Genomic DNA, 19,388 nt, shown 5'->3' with positions numbered 1-19,388 from the left:
AAATCTGACCTCAGACACTTAACACTTACTAGCTGTGTGACCCTGGGCAAGTCACTTAACCCCAATTGACTCACTTAAAAAAAAAAAAGACTATAAGAATCTATTGTGCCTAGTTTACAGATGAGGTCCAGGAATAGTGGATCTCAGAGCCAGAAAGGAGCTCCAGAGCCTTTGAGTCCAACCCAGACCCGAGGAAGAATCCCCTCTATCTCTTGGCCAAGATCACAGACCTAGGAAGTAGCAGAATCAGAACTGGAACTCAGGTTTTCCACCTCCCACATCTCATAACAATGCTCAGCCGAGTTAGCCAGATACAGTCACAGGAAACACTGTAATTTAAGGACTTTCTGTAAGTATCACTTGAAGAAAATACATCCAGAAAGATGTTGGTGCAGTATTGGTCCAGTGAATGGTGTCTTCAGGGTCTTGCTAGCTGCCCGATTGGAGTGACATTATTAGGCCTTATGATGAAGGTTGGGGACTACTCCAGAAGAGGATGGATGAATTACCGTGTTCAGCCAGAAGGCAGAGTTTCCACTCCCATAAATCCATTCGCCATACTCTTTATCCTCAAAGAACCCAAAGTATAAGTGACCACACTGGCTATTGTTCACACAATGTTAGGGCTAGCAGGGCCCACAGAGATCATCTGCTCCACCTCCCTCATTTTGCAGCAGGAATCACTGAGTCTCACAAAGGATAAGTGATTTCCCCAATATAGCACAATTGGACAAATGCCTGCTTGCCCTTTAAGACAATATAGTAACAACAATAATAACAATAACTGGCATTTATATAGCACTTCAAGGTGTGCAAAGAAATTCTGGGAGGTAGGCATTATTTTTTTTTTTTTTTAGTGAGGCAATTGGGGTTAAGTGACTTGCCCAGGGTCACACAGCTAGTAAGTGTTAAGTGTCTGAGGCTGGATTTGAACTCAGGTCCTCCTGACTCCAGGGCCAGTGCTCTATCCACTGCGCCACCTAGCTGCCCCTTATTAATATTGTTATTATTCCCATTTTATAGATGAGAAAATTGAGGCAGGTAGTTGAAGTGACTTGCCCAGGGTTACACAGCTGGGAAGTGCCGGAGGTTGATTTCAAGCTCGAATGTTCCCTACTCCCAAGCCAGCATGTACCTTAGTTGCCTGGATTCACAACCCAATCATGTTTATGAATCATAAAGAGTTCTTGGATTTCCTTCACTTTGATCTGATTCAACAACAACACATAACATGCTGGGCTAGATTTAGGAACACTCAACTGGATCTGTGATCTCATCCATCTGGAAGTCCCCTCCAAGGTTGCAGATCACAGCCCATTTGTGCCTGTCCATCCTGTGATTCTTGTCTACCTTCACCCCTAAGTTTGCTTGAGACCTTCCTCCTATTGTCCTGACATCACTGGGACACCAGTAGAACATTGTGGCCACTCACCTGTCATCCCACACCCTTGACACATGACCAGCCCATCTCCTCTTCCTGTTATGCATTTGTCTGATTACCTCCCTTACTCCTGTTCTTCTTCTTCTTCTTCTTCTTCTTCTTCTTCTTCTTCTTCTTCTTCTTCTTCTTCTTCTTCTTCTTCTTCTTCTTCTTCTTCTTCTTTTCCCCCATGGGGCAATGAGGGTTAAGTGACTTGCCCAGGATCACACAGCTAGTAAGTGTTAAGTGTCTGAGGCTGGATTTGAACTCAGGTCCTCCTGAATCCAGGGCCGGTGCTTTATCCACTGTGCCATCTAGCTGCCCCTACTCCTATTCTTCTTGAGACTTCCTTATTGGTTCTGTGTTTCAGCCTGCTTGTGACCACCATGATCCTCACCACCACCATTTCAGTAAGGATAGAGATATGGTGATGAACTTAAAAATATAGCCCTTTCCCTCCAAGGGCTTATCATTTAAATGGGAGATAATACCCACAAATAAGTATAAACACAGATTAGAATATGATAATCATATAGGCAAGGTCCCTAATGTTAGAGGTCATGGAACGTAAAAGTCACTTTCAGATGAGGGAATCAGAAAGGTCATCGCAGGGGAAGGGTCATCTGAGTTTGGCCTTTTGGAGAAGGGAAATATTTCAAAAGGTGGAGGTGACAAAGGGAGGCCACTGTGTTCGTGTCTTATCCCCCATCTCTCCCCCATCTCCCAATTATATTATAAACTCCTTGGGGGGGGGCAGCTAGGTAGCACAGTGGATAAAACACCAGCCCTGCATTCAAGAGGACCTGAATTCAAATCCAGCCTCAGACACTTGACACTTACTAGCTGTGTGACCCTGGGCAAGTCACTTAAACCCCATTGCTCTGCAAAAAAAAAAAAAAAAAAGAAATTTAAAAAAATAGATAAACTCCTTGAGGATAGAAGATGGTATGAAGAAAAAAAATGGAAGAGAGAAGGATGAGAGGGGAGGTGGAGCCACAAAGCATACATGAAATAGTCCAGTCTCAACAGGTACACAGAAAGAAAGGTGGTGGGGGCCAGACTGTGGGAGCCAGGTTAATTACAGAGTTTATACTTTATTGACTGGGCAGTGGAGAACCTCGGAAGATTTGTGAGTGATGTGTACTCAACCAAGTGGGGATGAAGGAGGTATGGGGGCAGAGAGATACCAGAGGTACCAAGACAAATTGGGAGGCTACTCTAGGTCTAGCTTGACGTGATAAGGGCCTGCCTGAATGGAGAGTGGTGACAGTGTGAGTAAAAAGGAGAGGATTTATTCAAGAAATGCTGAAGAGGTTAATTGGCAATTAATATTAAAGTTACCCTCAAAATGGTCACTTCATCAAGAATCCTCAGGAAAGGGGAAAATAAAATTGAAATCCATTAAGAAATTTTTATTCATTCTAATTGACATGGTTTGGGCAGATGGCCACACCTAAAGGAAATATGTTTGTTTATCCACTTTGCCTTAATGCTTTCTAATCCCTTCTGGAATTTTTCTATTCCGATTAAAAAAAAAAAAACTTCTTGAAGAGGCCGTTCATGTTCTAAAGACATATGCTTGCAATTTGTAATTTCATATTCTGAAAATTCTCTGGAATATGGTTAGCTACTGAAATTCTTGAGATCCAGCTTCTTATAAATTACACATGAAAATATACACTCCTCTCTTGGTTGGGAAGGCATTGGCAAGTTCTTCCACTGATAGCTTTCCATGAGTATTTTCCATCTTCCTTGCATAAATGGTGAACATAATTTAACCAACCACTGACATTTGTCTCATTTTCAAATGCTAGTGTATTGCGGGGCACTTGTTGTTGTAAGTAAGGATCCTTTGGGCCCAAATCATGCTATCAAAGCCCATCTTGTGTAGGCAACAGTCTGCCTCTTTGACGTGTTGAAATCACAGAAATCCGTCTCTGCAAATGTAGCAATGATTTTTCCATAAATTTTCCCTAATATATTAGTCAACAAGCGTTTATTATGCACCTATTATATGCCACACACTGTTCTAGGTGCTATAAATAGGGAATAGGAATAGGACCTAGACTTGTGATTTAATTGGTATTGGGAGCTCCCAGACAAAGAAAGTCCCTCCACCAGTGCAGGTCCACACTTCTCTGTCATTTACAGTCTTAGAGGGTTGTCCTGAGAACTAAGAGGCTAAGTGACAAAGCCAGTATAGGTCAGAGGCAGGGCCTGAACCCAGGTCTTCTAATTCTAAGGCTAAAAATATTAGTTGACTGACTGATGCCAGCTCTCTATTTATTCTGCCGCAAGTGCCTCCCTAGGCACTGGTAACACAAAGATAGTTCCTTGTCTTGAGGAGGTCATATTGCTTTCTACTGGTAAGAAACAACATGTGCAAGACAGCTAGGTGGCACAGTGGATAAAGCACCAGCCCTTGATTCAAGAGGACCTGAGTTCAAATTTAGCCTCACACACTTGACATTTACTAACTGTGTGACCCTGGACAAGTCATTTATCCCTCATTGACACCACCCCCCCAAAGAAAAAGAGAGGAAAAAAAAAGAAACAACATTTACACAATGCAATCAATAAACATTTATAACTGGAGAAGGAAATGGCAAACCATTCCAGTATCTTTGCTGAGAAAACCCCAAATAAAGTCATATGAAGAGTCGGACTTAACTAAAAAAAAAAAAATTATTAATCACCTACTATGTGACAGGCACTGTGCTAAGCCCTGAGAGTACAAAGAGAGGCAAAAGACGGTCCCTGCCCTCAAGGAGCTCACAATCTAATGCAAAATATGAAATTCTTGGGTGGGAGGGAGCACTAGGAAGTAGAGGGCTCAGCAAAGACATTGTGTAGGAGATGAGGGGCTCAGTGGACCCAGAAAAGGAGTTTGGGATTCCTAGAGGAGGAAGAGCATTCCAGGCAAAGAAATAGGCATTAATGTCAACAGGTTCAGAGTGAAGAGTTCTGAACAGCATGACCTTGGCGAGTCAACTCGTTTCAGCAAGAACATATCTCGTTCCTATCCTGTGTACAAGGCACCGTGCCTCATCCTCTCCGGGCCCTAGTGGTCCCATCTGCAAGACGAGTTAGATGGACCAGATATTCTCTATGGTGCTTTCCCAATCCCCTTCGATGCCAGTGCCTTCCCTCTGTGGATTATCTCTAGTTTGTCCTGTATATATCTTGTTTGTACATAGTTGTTTGTATGTTCTCTCTTCCCATCAGATTGTGAACTCCTTGAGAGCAGGGACGTTCATCAGCACTTAGCACGGTGCCTGGAACATGGTAGGGACTTAAAACATGTTTGCTGTGAGTCTGCGAGGCATTCTTACAGCAATCACCCAGGGAACCTCACCATGAATGTCCCACCTGAGGCTACCTCCCCCAGTCAACACTTAACAAAAAAATCTTCTCCCTTCTGTGTTGCCTTCCTGTAGGTGCCTGCCATCTGCTTCCCAAGGTGGTAGCTGGTGGATCCAATAAATTGCTCATGTTAATGTGTTCACGGGAGCAGGCTACCCCCTCCCTAGTCCTCCAGACTTCCTAGGTGACATATGCAGTTTATCATTGGCCTTCTGGAAATAACAGCTTGCCCCCAGAGGAAGAATGCTAAAGGGAGGCATTGGAGTCAGATTGCAGAAGGGTACAGGATGGTTTGGTCCTTCCTTCAGCCCTCTTCCTTTTTTTTTTTTTTTTTTTTTTTTTTTTTTGCTGGGCAATGGGGGTTAAGTGACTTGCCCAGGGTCACACAGCCAGTAAGTGCCAAGTATCTGAGGCCGCATTTGAACTCAGGTCCTCCTGAATCCAGGGCCCGTGCTTTATCCACTGCACCACCTAGCTGCCCCAGCCCTCTTCCTAACAACAACAGTCCACATGTATCTATCACTAAATATTTACAAAACACTCCCATTACCCTGTGAAGTACTAGATAGTATGAGCATTATTCACCTCATTTTCAGATGAGGGAACTGAGGCTCAGAGAGGCTAACTCATTTGCCCACAACTAATAAGTGGCAGAACTGAGACTCGAAACCAGGTTTTTTGGATTCCAAATCCAATGTTCTTTCATTCACACTGTGTTTGTATCTCAAACAATACTACTAAGCTTGCCTTGACTGGGAATGATGAGAGGGTTGATGAGTACCAGACACAAATTTTTCCTAACTAGATTGGAATTGCCATCAACTTTCCTAAGAATGAACTTAACTAGTTGTAGACTTCTCTTTTTATAAGAAGCAGTATGAAACTTTATAATGGGGATAAGCTAGAAGTCTTTCCAATAAGATCAGGGGGTAAAACAAGGATGCCCATTATCACCACTATTATTCAATATTGTACTAAAAATGTTATCTATAGAGGGCAGCCAGGTGGCACAGTGGATAAAGCACCGTCCCTGGATTCAGGAGGACCTGAGTTCAAATTTGACCTCAGATACTTGACACTTACTAGCTGTATGATCCTGGGCAAGTCACTTAACTCTCATTGCCCTGCAAAAACAAAAAACAAAATGAAAAATGCTAGCACGAAAGAAAGAAAACAAAACCAAAGGAATGAGAATATGCAATGAGGAAACAAAACTATCACTCTTAGCAGGTGATATAACGGTATTCTTAGACAGTCAACTAAAAAACTGGTTGAAATGATTAACTTCAGCAAAGTTGCAGGCTATAAAATAAACCCTCCATAATCACCATCATTTCTTCTATACATTACCAGTAAAGTCCAGCAGGAAGAGATAGAGAAGCCCCATTTAAAATAACTGTAAACACTATAAAATGCCATGACAAACCGAAGAGCTATATGAACACAATTATGAGGGGCAGTGAGGCATAGTAGATGAAATACTAAAGCTTGTGATTAGGAACATCTAGCACAGCCTTGTGTCACAGTGGTTAGAGTGCTTGGCTTAGTGTCAGGAAGACTAGCTGTGTGATTTGGGTCAATTTCTCATCTATAAAATAAGGATGTTGGACCGCAGGGCCTCCAAGGTCCCTTTCTGCCCTAACTCCTGTGAAAATCTCACCTCTGATCACACCAGCTGTGTGACCCCAAATATGTCACTTAACTTTAGTTTTCTTCCAGATACTCCCAAGGACTTCTTATTACCAGGGAGCCGGAGTTCGCCTCCAAGGGCTCTTTGTTAATTTTCAGTGTGAGCGTTTACACCTCAGAAATTGGCATTGCTACAAGTCAGGGCCTGATTTATCGCTTCATTGATTGTCTAGACTTAAGAAAGTGTTAATAATGAGATTAAATTTAAAACTGTGTGTGTGCAAATGTTCCCTCCCAATCCCTCCAACTGGGTTATTAAACATTTACCAGTAGGCCCCTTGGTAGGTTCTGTGAACCCTGCTTGAGCTCAGCAGTTTAGTAGAAGGAATGAAGTCATTCACTATTAGGCTGGAGGCCTGTTAACTGGAAACTTATAAGAATAACAACAACAACAACAACAATAATAATAACCGCTGGCATTTATGGAGGGCCTTAAGGTTGGCAGAGCTCTTTATAGCCGTTCTTTTATTTGAGCCTCACAATGCTCCTGCTTGTTACTGAGCCAAAGACAGATTTTTCATCTGCATTGATGGAGGGAGTGGCCATTAGAGTGATTCCCCATGCTGGCGAAATCCCAGGTTCTTTCCCTATTGCAGTTTTGGATTTGTGGAAGTCTAATATGCCAGAACCATGTCTGGTGTTTCTGTTATTTTTTTTTTTCTGGGGCATTGAGGGTTAAGTGACTTGCCCAGGGTCACACAGCTAGTAAGTGTCAAGTGTCTGAGGCCAAATTTGAATTCAGGTCCTCCTGAATCTAGGGCCGGTGCTTTATCCACTGCACCACCTAACTGCCCCTGGTTGTGTTCTTTATACAGTGTTCATCCAACATGCGGTTGATGCTCAGCATACATTTAAAAATATTTTTTAATTTAAAAATATAATCATAAAAAGTAGCATTTATATAGCACTTTAAAGTTTATAAAGTGCTTTACAAATATTATTTCATTTGATCCTCACAGCTATCCTGGGTGTAGGCGCTCTTGTTGTCCTCATTTTATAGATAAGGAAACTGAGGAAGACAATAGTTAAGTGACTTGTCCAGAGTCACAGAGCTAGTAAGTGCATTTGAACTCAGATCTTCCTGACTTAGGCCCCCTGGGCCACCTAGCTGCTTAAATATTTGGAAGTCAAGTTATCAAAATGACTTTGCTGTTGTTCATTTGTTTCAGACGTATCTGACTCTTCTTTTTTTTCTGGGGCAGTAAGGGTTAAGTGACTTGCCCAGGGTCACACAGCTAGTAAGTGTCAAGTGTCTGAGGTCGGATTTGAACTCAGGTTCTCCTGAATCTAGGGCTGGTGCTTTATCCACTATGCCACCTAGCTGCCCCATATCTGACTCTTCTTTACCCCATTTGGGGTTTTCTTGGCAGAGATACTAGAGCAATTTTCCATTTCCTTCTCCAGCTCATTTTACAGATAAGAAAACTGAAGCAAGTAGGATTAAGTGACTTGCCCAGGGTCACACAGCCAGGAAGTGTCAGAGGCCGGATTTGAACCCAGGTATTCCTGAATCCAGGCTCGGCACTCAGAATGACTACATGACCATAAGACACCACTGGCCAAAAGAACACCAGCTTTGTCCCTCACCACAAATTTAAAAGGCCCTGGTTGGGACTACCCAAGGTATCCGTGTGCATTCTGGTGAGCGCTCATGCCAATAAGCCAGCTCCCTTCCGTCATACAATGAGGACGTCCATTTCAGTCACCATTCCCTTGACCCCAGAGGAGATCCTTGTGGTTTCTGGGGGTGGGTGAGGGAGAGCAGCTCTCCCATCATGGCCCAGTGCCTTTAAATGGTAACCCCTCTTCTGATTTTCCATTCCGCATCCCATCCATCGGTGCCAGAGTGGACAAATGTGTTCCGTCTGGGTGGAATGATCCCAGACAGCTATAAATTAGAGCTTGTGTCCAGAGATTCCAAAAATGTGGCTCCACTGTGGGATCTCCCTACACTCGTCACTTCCTCCCCACATCCTCCTCCTCCTCAGGATTCTCCGTGGTCACAGGTTGGATGTGTATCCTCTATCAATAGCACTTCGGCGTTGTATTTTTCAAACTTTGTCATTCCCTAAAATAATTCCATGGGCTAAAATATGTAGGTTTGGGCCAGGAGGTTTTTCCCTCATAGTGTCCGTAGAAGAAACCTCCTGTCCTGGCTAGGGAGGGTACAGACCTTGGGGATAAACCCTCTGTTTACATGGGGGCAAACCACAAGAGCATTGCTGCCTCCTTCCAAGCCAGGCTCTATTCCAGTCACTTCTTTCCTCTCTTTTCATGGACTGAAAAGGAAGACGCCATGCCATGCTTTCAAGTCAGATTCTATCAAGCACAAAAGTCATATTAAAAAGCAGGCAGGCCCTGCTCCCACAGCTGGCAGCAGATTCATGATCCAGTTAGCCTTTGCCTCAGTGCCCGAGAGTCAGTTATTTCAGATTAGAGTCCAGTGGCTGGGGCTGGGGCTCTCCTCCTGTTCTGGAGATTCTCACTTTTCTTCCCCTAGCAGCAGACCAAGACATTTCTTTTCTTAGACGGGCTTCTCAGATTTGAGCTTGGATTTGTGGGAGGGGAATAGGGACAAGGAGGAGGAGGAGGAGGAAGAGAGGGAGGAGGAGGAAGAGAGGGAAGAGGAGAAGGAGGAGGAAGAAGAGGAAGAGGAGGAGGAAGAGGGAGGAGGAGAGAGAGAAGGAAGAGGAGGAGGAGGGGGAGGAGGAGGAGGGTGCCAGCATGGAAGAAGTGAGTCTTCAAAGATCATAGAACTCCAGAGTTGGAAAAAACCTCAGAGAAAATCTAGTCGCACCAGGCAGGAAGATCATCTGCAACATCTCTTGAAGTCTCTGGGGAAAGAGAACCCAATTACTTCCTGGGAAGGACAGTTTCATTTTGGGACAGGTCTAGTTCTTATAATTATTAGAAAGGGGTTTGGTTTGTTGTTGTTTGGTTTTTTACCTTTACGTTAAGCTGAAATCCACCTCTACTTCTACTCAATGTAGGCCAGGTTCTTCCTGAATCTCGTATAAATAGTCTTAAATTTCAGAAAGATCATAGAGACAGGAGAGACAGAGACAGAGACACAAAAAGACAGACAGAGAAACAGAAACAGAGACACAAAAAGACAGAGAAACAGAGACAGACACAAAGAGACAGACAGAGACACAGAGACAGAGACACAAAGAGACAGACAGAGACAGAGACAAAGAAACAGACAGACAAAGAGATAAGAGTAGGTAAAGAGAAAGGATGGAGAGAGGGAGGAGGAGGTAGGCAGGAGGGAAAGGGAGGGGAGAAGAAAAGAGGAGAGGAGAGGAAAGGAGGGGACAGGAGGGGAGGGGAGAAAGAGAGGGCAAGAGAATATATGTATGCATGTGTTCCTATATGTTTCAGAGAGGGAGATAGTGTGTGTGTGTGTTCATGTATGTTGAAGAGAATACAATTTTGCACATAGTTCACCTTATGCATGTATGACAGCAAGGTTTAAACTCTGACCTTAGGGAAAGGTGGCCCTTTATTCATCTGGGAAGCTCCTCTCTTCACTTTATCTTGCACACAGTAGGTACCCAAGAAATTTCTCTCAGTTAATTGGTCGGTTGAAATTCAAGTAGGCTGTTTTGAGGACAGGGCCTGCCTTCTAGCAGCCTTGAGGCCACTGGTGGGTCTTCATATCTAGGAGTCCTGGAGAGACCAGGCCTACAGGGACAGGGAGACTTACAGCTTTGGATTCTAAAACTTAGCCTCAGATTGGTAAAAGAAAGGAAGCGGAGTGATTATTCTACCAGCTGCAGAGTCTGCCCGAGTTTTGCTTGGGCCAGCAATTCAGACTCAACTTGGGGCCGCACGGCACACAGACCATGCCTTTTTTTTTTCCGGAAAATTATTTTTTCCTTTCTCACTTTCCATGGAAACTCAAAATAGCAACCAAAAAAAATATGCCTGAGCTGTCTCCGGGGCCTTCACTAGTCAGCGTAGTGGGCACGGGCAGAGAGGGTGTGGGGGGTGAAGGGCTTATGGACCGCATCCGAGGAAGCTTTCTAATTGAGGACTGCAGACACAGAAGGTGTGGGTTGGCAATTTAGTGGATTTGTTTTCTCCCAAGTTCAGAAAAGTGAACCTCCTTCTCCCCCTCCCTGTCTTCTCTCCTCAGGACTTGGGGGGCAGGATGGGGGGGTGATTATTTCACTCAGTGTGATGCTGTAGCTCTAAAAGTGTCTGCTGACATTTCTTACTCTGTGGTGTTGATGAGTGGGTCCACATGACAAATGGCTTGTATCTATTTGAGAAGCCTTCTGCCAGGCTCAAAGTGCCAGCCAAGCAGACTTGAGAAAAGGGGGAGAAACATTCTTGTTGTCGTTCAGTCATATCTGACTCTTCGTGATCCCATTTGGGGTTTTCTGGGCAGAGATGCCATTTCTTTCTCCAGCTCATTTTACAAATGAGGAAACTGAGGCAAACAGGGTTAAGTGACTTACCCAGGGTCACACAGCTAGTACGAATTATCTGAAAGGAAGAATAAAATGTGGAATTCAAAATTATTTATTATTTTTTAAAAGAGTTATCTGGGGGTAGCTAGGTGGCACAGTGGATAGAGCACCAGCCCTGGAGTCAGGAGGACCTGAGTTCAAATCCGACCTCAGACACTTAACACTTACTAGCTGTGTGACCCCAGGCAAGTCACTTAACCCCAATTGCCTCACCAAAAAAAAAAACAAAAACCAAAAAAAAAGTTATCTGAGGCTAGATTTGAACTCAAGAAGATGAGTCTTCCTGACTCCAGGTCCAATACTCTATCCACTGTGCCACCTAGCTGCCCCAGATAATTTCTGATGAAAAACAAAAAAAGAAGTTTTCACATTCTGTGTGCAGCATGGTGCAATGGAGCAAGTGAACTTGGATTCAAGAGAGCTCAGTTTGAATCCTGACTGTGGAGACTTAAGCAAATTGTTTGGTGAGCTTTATAAAATGGGTATAATAACGCTAGCACTCACACCTTTTTTTTTGGGGGGGAGCAATGAAGGTCAAGTGACTTGCCCAGGGTCACACAGCTAGTAAGTGTCAAGTGTCTGAGGCCAGATTTGAACTTAGGTCCTCCTGAATCCAGGGCCAGTGCTTTATCCACTGCGCCACCTAGCTGCCCCTGCCCCTACGACATATCTTTTGAAGGGTTGTTGTACAGAAAAAACACTTTGTATCTCTTGTAAAGTGCTTTCTAGTAATGTGAGCCATTATTATCATACAACCTGAGTTCAAATCCAGCCTCAGACACTGACTAGCTGTGTGACCCTGGGTAAGTCCCTCAACCTCTATTTGCCTAGGAGGCAGCTAGGTGAATAGAGCACTGGATCTAGAGTCAGGAAGACCTCGAGTTGAAATCTGGCCTCAGACGCTAACTAGCTGTGTGACCCTGGGTATGTTACTTAGCTTCTGTCTTCATCAGTTTCCTCATCTGCAAAATGGAGATAAAAATAACACCTACCTGCCAAGGTCGTTGAAGATCAGATGAGATAATTGTATGGAAAGTGCCTTGTAGACATTAAAGCCCTATAGTGAATGCTGGTTATCCTTATTCATTTTGTTTTGTTTTGTTTTGTTTTTTTTGGTGAGGCAATTGGGGTTAAGTGACCTGCCCAGGGTCACACAGCTAGTAAGTGTTAAGTGTCTGAGGCCGGATTTGAACTCAGGTCCTCCTGACTCCAGGGCTGGTGCTCTATCCACTGCGCCACCTAGCTGCCCCTATCCTTATTCATTTTGATGGTGATGATGTTCTTGGCCCTCCTTCCCATCCATCTTTTGGATGTTCCCTCACTGGTGCAGCATCTTTAGCTTCCTTCACAGACCTGTTGGATTAAGAGTCTTGTGTATCTTTCAGTTGGCAGGCTCTGCAGTCATCGTTTTTGGCCTGTGGCTTCGCTTTGGAGGCATCGTCAAGGATCTATCTTCAGAGGGCAAAACCCCTGAGTATTTCTATATGGGTAAGTGAATCCAGATTCCCTAAGCTTGGCTCAGGGTAGACAATGGTGGGGGAAGGGGTTGTGCGTGGGAGGATTCAAAATAACAAAAACCGAGCTTTTTCCTCACCCCGGACCCTGCAAGGTAGGTAGTGTAGAGTATCATTATTCCCATTTTAAAGATTAAGAAACGGAGGATCAGAGAAATGGTGGGATATGTTTATCCACGGTCAGTGTTAGAGTCAGGGGGGTGTGAACCTGCATCTGCTGCCTGCCCACCCGGTCCTGTTTCCATCCCACCACTTGTAATTATACTTTTCCAGGAGGGAAAAGGGAAATGGATAAGGGAGCCTTTATTTAAGCACTTTCTATGTGCAAAGCATCGGGGAATCAAATAGAGAAGTGGAACTGTCTCTGCTCTCCAGGAGATAATACACAAAGGAGGTGTCAGCCCCCAAGTCAGAGGGAAAGCCGTACTCCCTCCGTACTCCTTGGCAGGTGGCGGGGCAAAGCAGATGGGAATGATGTCTCTTCTCTGAAGTCATTTCCATATTAATTTCTGAGTAATTGGTACAGGAAGAAGGCTGGAGAGTCAGCAGTGACCAAGCTCTCAGAAACCACCCAGCAGCCTGACGCCCTGGGTATTGATTTGCCCAGGCTGCTTTGATCTTAGAACTGGTGGGAACCTTAGCGATCGCTTTGAATTCCCTTCTCTTACAGGTTAGGAAACTGAGACCTAGAAAGTCTAAGCAATTTGTTCAAGGTCCTAATAGCATCGTCAATGATTTCCTCAGCTTAGTCAGTCTGACTTATGATGCCAAGATAAGGTCAACAGTCAAGTCTTTTAATAATAATTAAATGTAATAATACATTTGTATTCATTTGTAATTATAATAACTTTGTAATAATAATAACTCACATTGAATGTGCTGGGGAACCTTACAAATATCTCTTTTGATCCTCACAACAACCCTGGGAGGCCAGTGCTGTTATTATCCCCATTTTATAGTTGAAGAAACTGAAGCAAACAAGTTAAGAGACTTGCCCAGGGTCACACAGCTAGTGTCTGAGGTAGGATTCAAACTCAGGTCTTCCTGACTCTAGACCCAGTGCTCTGTGCATTGTGGTGCCACCTAGCTGCTTCTGTCACATTCTGCCAATCTAAGGGGAAAATATTTTTCTTCCTCCAAGGAAGTAAACCAAAGAATCATATTGGCATGAGAAAGACCCCATCTACTCTCAGGTTTGAGAGGGAAAGCTATCTTGTTGGGGTTTTTTTGTTCTTGTTTTTTGTGAGGCAATTGGGGTTAAATGACTTGCCCAGGGTCACACAGCTAGTAAGTGTCAAGTGTCTGAGGCTGGATTTGAACTCAGGTCCTCCTGAATCCAAGGCCGGTACTCTATCCACCGCGCCCCCTGGCTGCCCCTATCTTGTTGTTAATCAAGTGACTAGTCAGTCCATCTGAGGCTGGCACAGCCCTCACTCAGTCAAGACTTTGTGTAACGGGGCAGAGTGGATAGAACTGTGGCCTTGAAGTTATGAGATGCTGGATTCAAATTCTGCCTCACACTCTATGAGCTGGGTCGTAATAGGCAAGTAAGCTGCTCAAAACCTTGCTTTCTCTATCTGCAAAATGGAGATAATATTTGCTCCTCCTCCCTCAGGTAGAAAGCATTCCATAAACCTCAAAATTCTATGTAAATGTTAATTATCATTGGCATGCTCTTTTTAAATATCTTAAATGTTTTGGCTAGAAATCAACAGCCCTGTGACCTTGGGCAAGTCTTTTGCTTATCTGGGCCTCAGCTTCCTACTTTGTAAAATGGGAATTTTACAGTAGATTATTTTTCTGATTCCCTGGGTAAAAGGTAGCAGTGTATAATGGAAAGAGCATTGACTTCTGAATCAGAGGACCTGGGTTCAAATCCCACCTATGACCTTGGGCAATCCTGGGCTTCAGTTTCTTTATCTGAAAAATGAGGGGATTGCACTAGGGGATCTCTTAGGTCCTTTCTACCTTTGTAGGCAGCTTGGAGGTACCACGGTGCACAGAACAGATGGTGCCCTCAGATATTTATTAGCAGTGTGACACTGAGTAAGTCACTTAGCCTCTGCCTCAGTTTCTCCATCTGTAAAAAGGAAGGGTTGAACCAGGTGGCCCCTGAAGCTCCTGCCAACCTCAGATCTTTGACCCTGTGACTTAGGGGAGAACCTGATGGCTGAATATGAGATAGGAGGGATTAGACTTGGTTTCCTTAGCCTTTAATGAGCAGCACTGGGTGAGGTGCTGAGGATACAAGTGCACAGAATGAAACAGTCCTAACTGGTGAAGAGTTTACATCCCCAGGGAGAGGTAGCAGAATTAGGAGTAAGTGACAAAGTCTAACAATTACAGCCATCCATCCCAAAGTGGATTGAGTTGCCTTCACAAGTAGCAGGTTCCTTTTCACTGATGGTCTTCAGACAACAGCTGGATGACCACGTTCTATGGAGAGTGGATTCTTGTTCAGGTGTGGTTCAAGGTAGTCTTAGAGGTCCTTTCTAGACCTGAGACCCTGTGATCCTTTCCAGTTCTCAATCTTACTCCTCTACAAATGGGGAAGCTGAGGCTCAACCAGTGACTATCTCAGGATCCCTCAGCTAATAAATGCCGGAGGAGGATTCAAACCCAGGTCCTTCTTGCCTCCCAAGTTCAATGTTCTCTTCCCTCCATCACATCGCTTCTCTGGGGAAGGGGACAGTGGTGGGGCTGTGACCATAACCAATCTCCTATAGGAGTCATTAATAGTCAGATATTCATCAGTCAGTGACTGGTCATATTTTGTAATTATTTTCTGAAGGCTGCCTCCAATACCAAAATGTCTCTAAGCTCCTTTGGCTCCAACCCATAGGATGAACTTCTCACATGCTATCTATCACCTGGCTTCCTAAAGGTTTCGTTAAGAGTAATCCCGCTTGTCAGTTGGAAAATAGTTTTTCCTCTTGCCCTCATTTTTGGTGCCACACCCATCTGCCTGGTTATTTTAAGTCTGGAGCATAGAGCGTCCAGCTGCTTGGCAGTGACCAGCGAGAGAGCTTCACGAAGGTAGGGGGCAGGGGAGTTGGCCACTGGAGTGAGAGGACCAAGTGAATCACAGGCAGAACTGTGCCCCACGGTGAGCAGCAAGATGGTGCCCCAGGGCCTCATTGAGCTCTGGTCATCCTCAGTGAGACCCCTCAGTGGGGCTTAGGGCTCCACTCCTTTTCTTTAAGTCCTCCACCAAAAGAGCCCCCTCTTATGAGGCCAGCTCTTGGCACTGCCAGGGTCTCACTGCCACATACTCAGCTGGTTTCCTGGGGTCAGGAGAGACTTTTGTCCGAAAATTTCTTTGGTGAGGGATTTCTGGGTAGAGCAAACAGACAACAGGGATGCTTTCCTGATGCTCTCTGCAATTCGATTCAATGCCACTTAACAGTGGGCAAAGGCGTACAGTTGCCCCTGCCCCAACCTGGGCAAAGCTTGGTCGGGAGCCTTCGTAATTGAATAGGTTCTATCGCGCTGATGGATCGAAGCTTCCTCAGCTTAGAGAGAAAGTGTTGGGCTAGTGGGGGGAGAGCAATAAGGAGGTGGTTACCTGGCTTGTTAGGGGGCAGTATCTCAGGGGGAACAGGACAAGATCAAGACTAGTTTGGGAGCTGAAAGGGCTAGATGTGGGAGCCATGATCCTAAGCAGATACGCCAAAAGCCCAACAAGGTCTGAGAAGGCCTGTGAAAAACAAGGTCCAGGGTGCAGCTTGTGATGCTGTCACAGGCTCATGGTTGTAAAGTGGGAAGGGACTTCAAAGGCGGTCTAGTCCAAGCCCCTCACTTTACAGGTAAGGAAACTGAGGCCCAGAGAGGATGAGAGAACTGCCCACGGTGACATGGGTAGTGTCAGAGGCAGTATTTGAACCCGGGTCCTCTGACTTCAGAGTCAGTGCCTTTACATCTGTATCATCCTGCATCCCCTCATTCGATATCAATGCAAATAACAGGGCGTTGGGTTATTGAGCTAGAAAAAGAATTCTCAGTGTGTTGCACTTGGTTGTGGGGACGTCTATATATTTACATAATAGCTAACATTTATATAACACTTACTTATATGCCAGGCACTGTGCTAACAGCTTACAAATTATTATCTCATTAGATCCTCATAACAACCCTGGGAAGTAGATGCTATTATTATCTCCATTTGACAGATGAGGAAACTGAGGCAAACAGGGTTAAGTGACTTGCCCAGGGTCACACAGCTAGTAAATGTCTGAGGCTGGATTTGAACTCAGCTTCTTCTTCAAGCAGTGACCTAGCCACCCATATGTTAGACCCATCCCTCAGAGATAAGCAGCACAAAGTGGGATGAAGCACCTCTCTCTCCCAGGGTTGTTAAGAGCATCATAAATCATGGGATCCTTAGATCTATATCTGGAATGGATCTTTGAGGCAGCCTAGTCCAACCCCTTTCTTTGTTTTACAAATGAGGATACTGAGACCTAAGGCTGCTCACCCAAGGCCACACAGAGAATAGATATCAGAGCCTGATTTGAACCCCTGTCCTCTGGCTCCAGAGACATTGCTTTTTCTACTGTATCACAGATCAAATAAGATCATATATTGATCAACAAGCATTTTATTAAGCATCTTTGATGTACAGGGCACTGTGCTAAATCCTGGGGATACTACAAGTAAAATACAACCAGACAATCCCAAGGGACCCACTCCACTGAGCCTTGTCCTGACCCTTAGCCCTTCTAGTTTCCAGAGAAACCGAAATAGAAGATAAAATGGATCGGAGCCACCCTTCATTACTAGTTTCTCTTTCTCCCTGGGGCTTCCAAAGACTGCTGGGAAAAAGATTGAGACTGTGTAGGGGACAGCCCAGCGTCCCATGGCACCTGACACAGAGGTCTGTGTGTGGGCAGCTTCGCTGCACCCAGGCCCTTTAGTGGGAACTGATGATGCTTTGGAGCAAGGACAAGAGGAGTCCGAATGACTGCTGTAAAGATTATAGAATCCCCAGGTCTCTGTAAAGTTCTCATTTAAGTTTTTATAGTCTGAATGCTGCCGGCCCAGCAGTACAGCTACTTTTTTAGGGAACTCAGTGTCCTCTCTGATGTGGTTCTCATAGAACCAGTCCCACAACCCCAGAATCCCTCAGTAGGATGGGACATCGGCAGTCGTGTGGCAATCCAAGCCAGACTTGACTGAGACCCCCTGCTCCCACCACCAGAGAAGGGATCAGCTTCATGAAGCCCTCCACTGTGGGAGGTCCCATTTCCTCACAAAACATCCCATTCCGTTCTCCAATCATTGTCATTGTTCATTTCTCCTGGAATCCAGCCTAAATTTTGCCCTAATACAGCTTCTCACCATTGTTCCTGTTTCTGCCCTCTGGAACCAAACAATGAAGAGTACAATGGAAGAAGCACAATGGAAAGAAAGAACATTGGTTCTGGAGTCTGGGATCTGGGTTCAAATTCTGCCTCTGGAACTACTTTGGTGACCTTAGACAAGTCACTTAATCCCCCCACCCTCAGTTTCCTTATCTGTAAAATAAGGGGATGGGCATTGAGGGTCTTTGAGGTTCCTTCCAGCTCTGAATCCTATGACCCTAAGCCTGATGCCTACTCCCCCTTGGAAGTATTTGATGCCAGCTATCTTATATCCCCAGTGCCTTCTATTCTCCAGTTCCCACGAGCAGCCCTCACATAGCACAGACTAGAGGGTCTCTAATTATTCTACCTCAGCCTCTTCTGACTGTCATCCAGTATACCAGTTTTACGGGGTGTGGTGGTTGTTAAGAGCAAAAGGAAGGGCCCAAGCAGTTAGCGCCGTGAGTTTGGAGGAGCAAGAGAGGGGGGTGAGCTTAGAGTATTTGGGGAAATCCTTATATCTGAAGTAGGATCGTGCCCGGGCCTTGAAGGATGTGTAGGGCTTGAAGAGGCACAAGGAGCGGTAGTACAGATGGGAGGAGGAGGGGGAGGGTTCCTCATGCCACACAAGCAACCCAATCGATAACATTCCATTCATCCCGAACCAAAGAGTAAGAAGACTCTGTCTCCATCCGGGCAAAGCAACGTGGAGTCACGGACTGGGTTTGTTCCTACAAAATCCCAGAGCATGCTGTTCCTGAGGGTTCAGTCTGTCTGGCCCTCAGCATGGGGCTGAGGGAGCAGTGTTTATCCAGGGTGTGCCCAGGAATCACATTGGCCTATTCTTCTGTTCCAGACATGCAGGCCCGATTGCCAGGATTTTCCAGCCCTGAGCCTTGAGGCTAAATGCTTGGAAAGTACAATTGTGCCCAGAGAGGCAGGGGGTCCACCCTTGGGAAGGCCCTCAGGAAGGAAAAAGAGATTGTTTGGTTCTCACAGAAAAAGCATAAGATGGCCATTGTATTCAGAAGTTTGCTTGGTCGAGTCTGCCTACCTCATGTACCTTCTACAATTTTGAGAAAGAGAACATAAAGTTCTAAAGAGTCAATTTCCATGAGCCCAAGAATATTAAAGAAAACTCTATTTTAAAAGTTGGGTCATATGTGGGATATGTAAGGAGCACAGGCTACACCCACCCATGTGCCACTAACCATCTGGATACTTGGAAATATCCAGGGAGTTGGCAAAGTCCTTTTGGTTTTCTTCTAGATATTTGGCATTATTAACCCATACTCTAATTTTAGAAAATAATAACAGAGCAATGAGTCAATGAAGTATTTATTGAGGATCTGATTTGTAAAGGACTGGGCTAGGCACTGTGGGAAATTTGAAAAAAGTAGAAAGTATCAACCCTGTCTTCAAGAGGTCAAATTCAGCCAGGGAATATGAGATCTAATTAAGATGAAATCAAATCTAGGGAGCCAAAATAGGATTTAAATTTAACTCAATTTAACCAAACTTAAACTATAAATTCAACCCAATTTAAATAAAAGCTTAAATTCAACTACATAAACTTATTTTTTAAAAT

At 44.7% G+C, this 19,388-nt stretch overlaps 1 protein-coding gene across 2 annotated transcripts in view; it reads left to right on the top strand.

The window, feature by feature from the left end:
- Positions 1–19,388, top strand: part of TSPAN2 (tetraspanin 2) — a 67,919-nt gene that overhangs the window by 15,311 nt on the left and 33,220 nt on the right. For both annotated transcript variants that reach the window (XM_043962929.1, XM_043962928.1), the window contains exon 2: positions 12,333–12,435. In XM_043962929.1, coding sequence (XP_043818864.1) covers positions 12,333–12,435 — 103 coding nt within the window. The remainder of the gene's footprint in view (positions 1–12,332; positions 12,436–19,388) is intronic.

Source organism: Dromiciops gliroides, chromosome 4, assembly GCF_019393635.1.
Source record: "Dromiciops gliroides isolate mDroGli1 chromosome 4, mDroGli1.pri, whole genome shotgun sequence".
Lineage (NCBI taxonomy): Eukaryota > Metazoa > Chordata > Mammalia > Microbiotheria > Microbiotheriidae > Dromiciops > Dromiciops gliroides.
The sequence above is the reverse complement of the archived record's forward strand: the minus strand, read 5'-3'. Positions and strand labels throughout refer to the sequence as shown.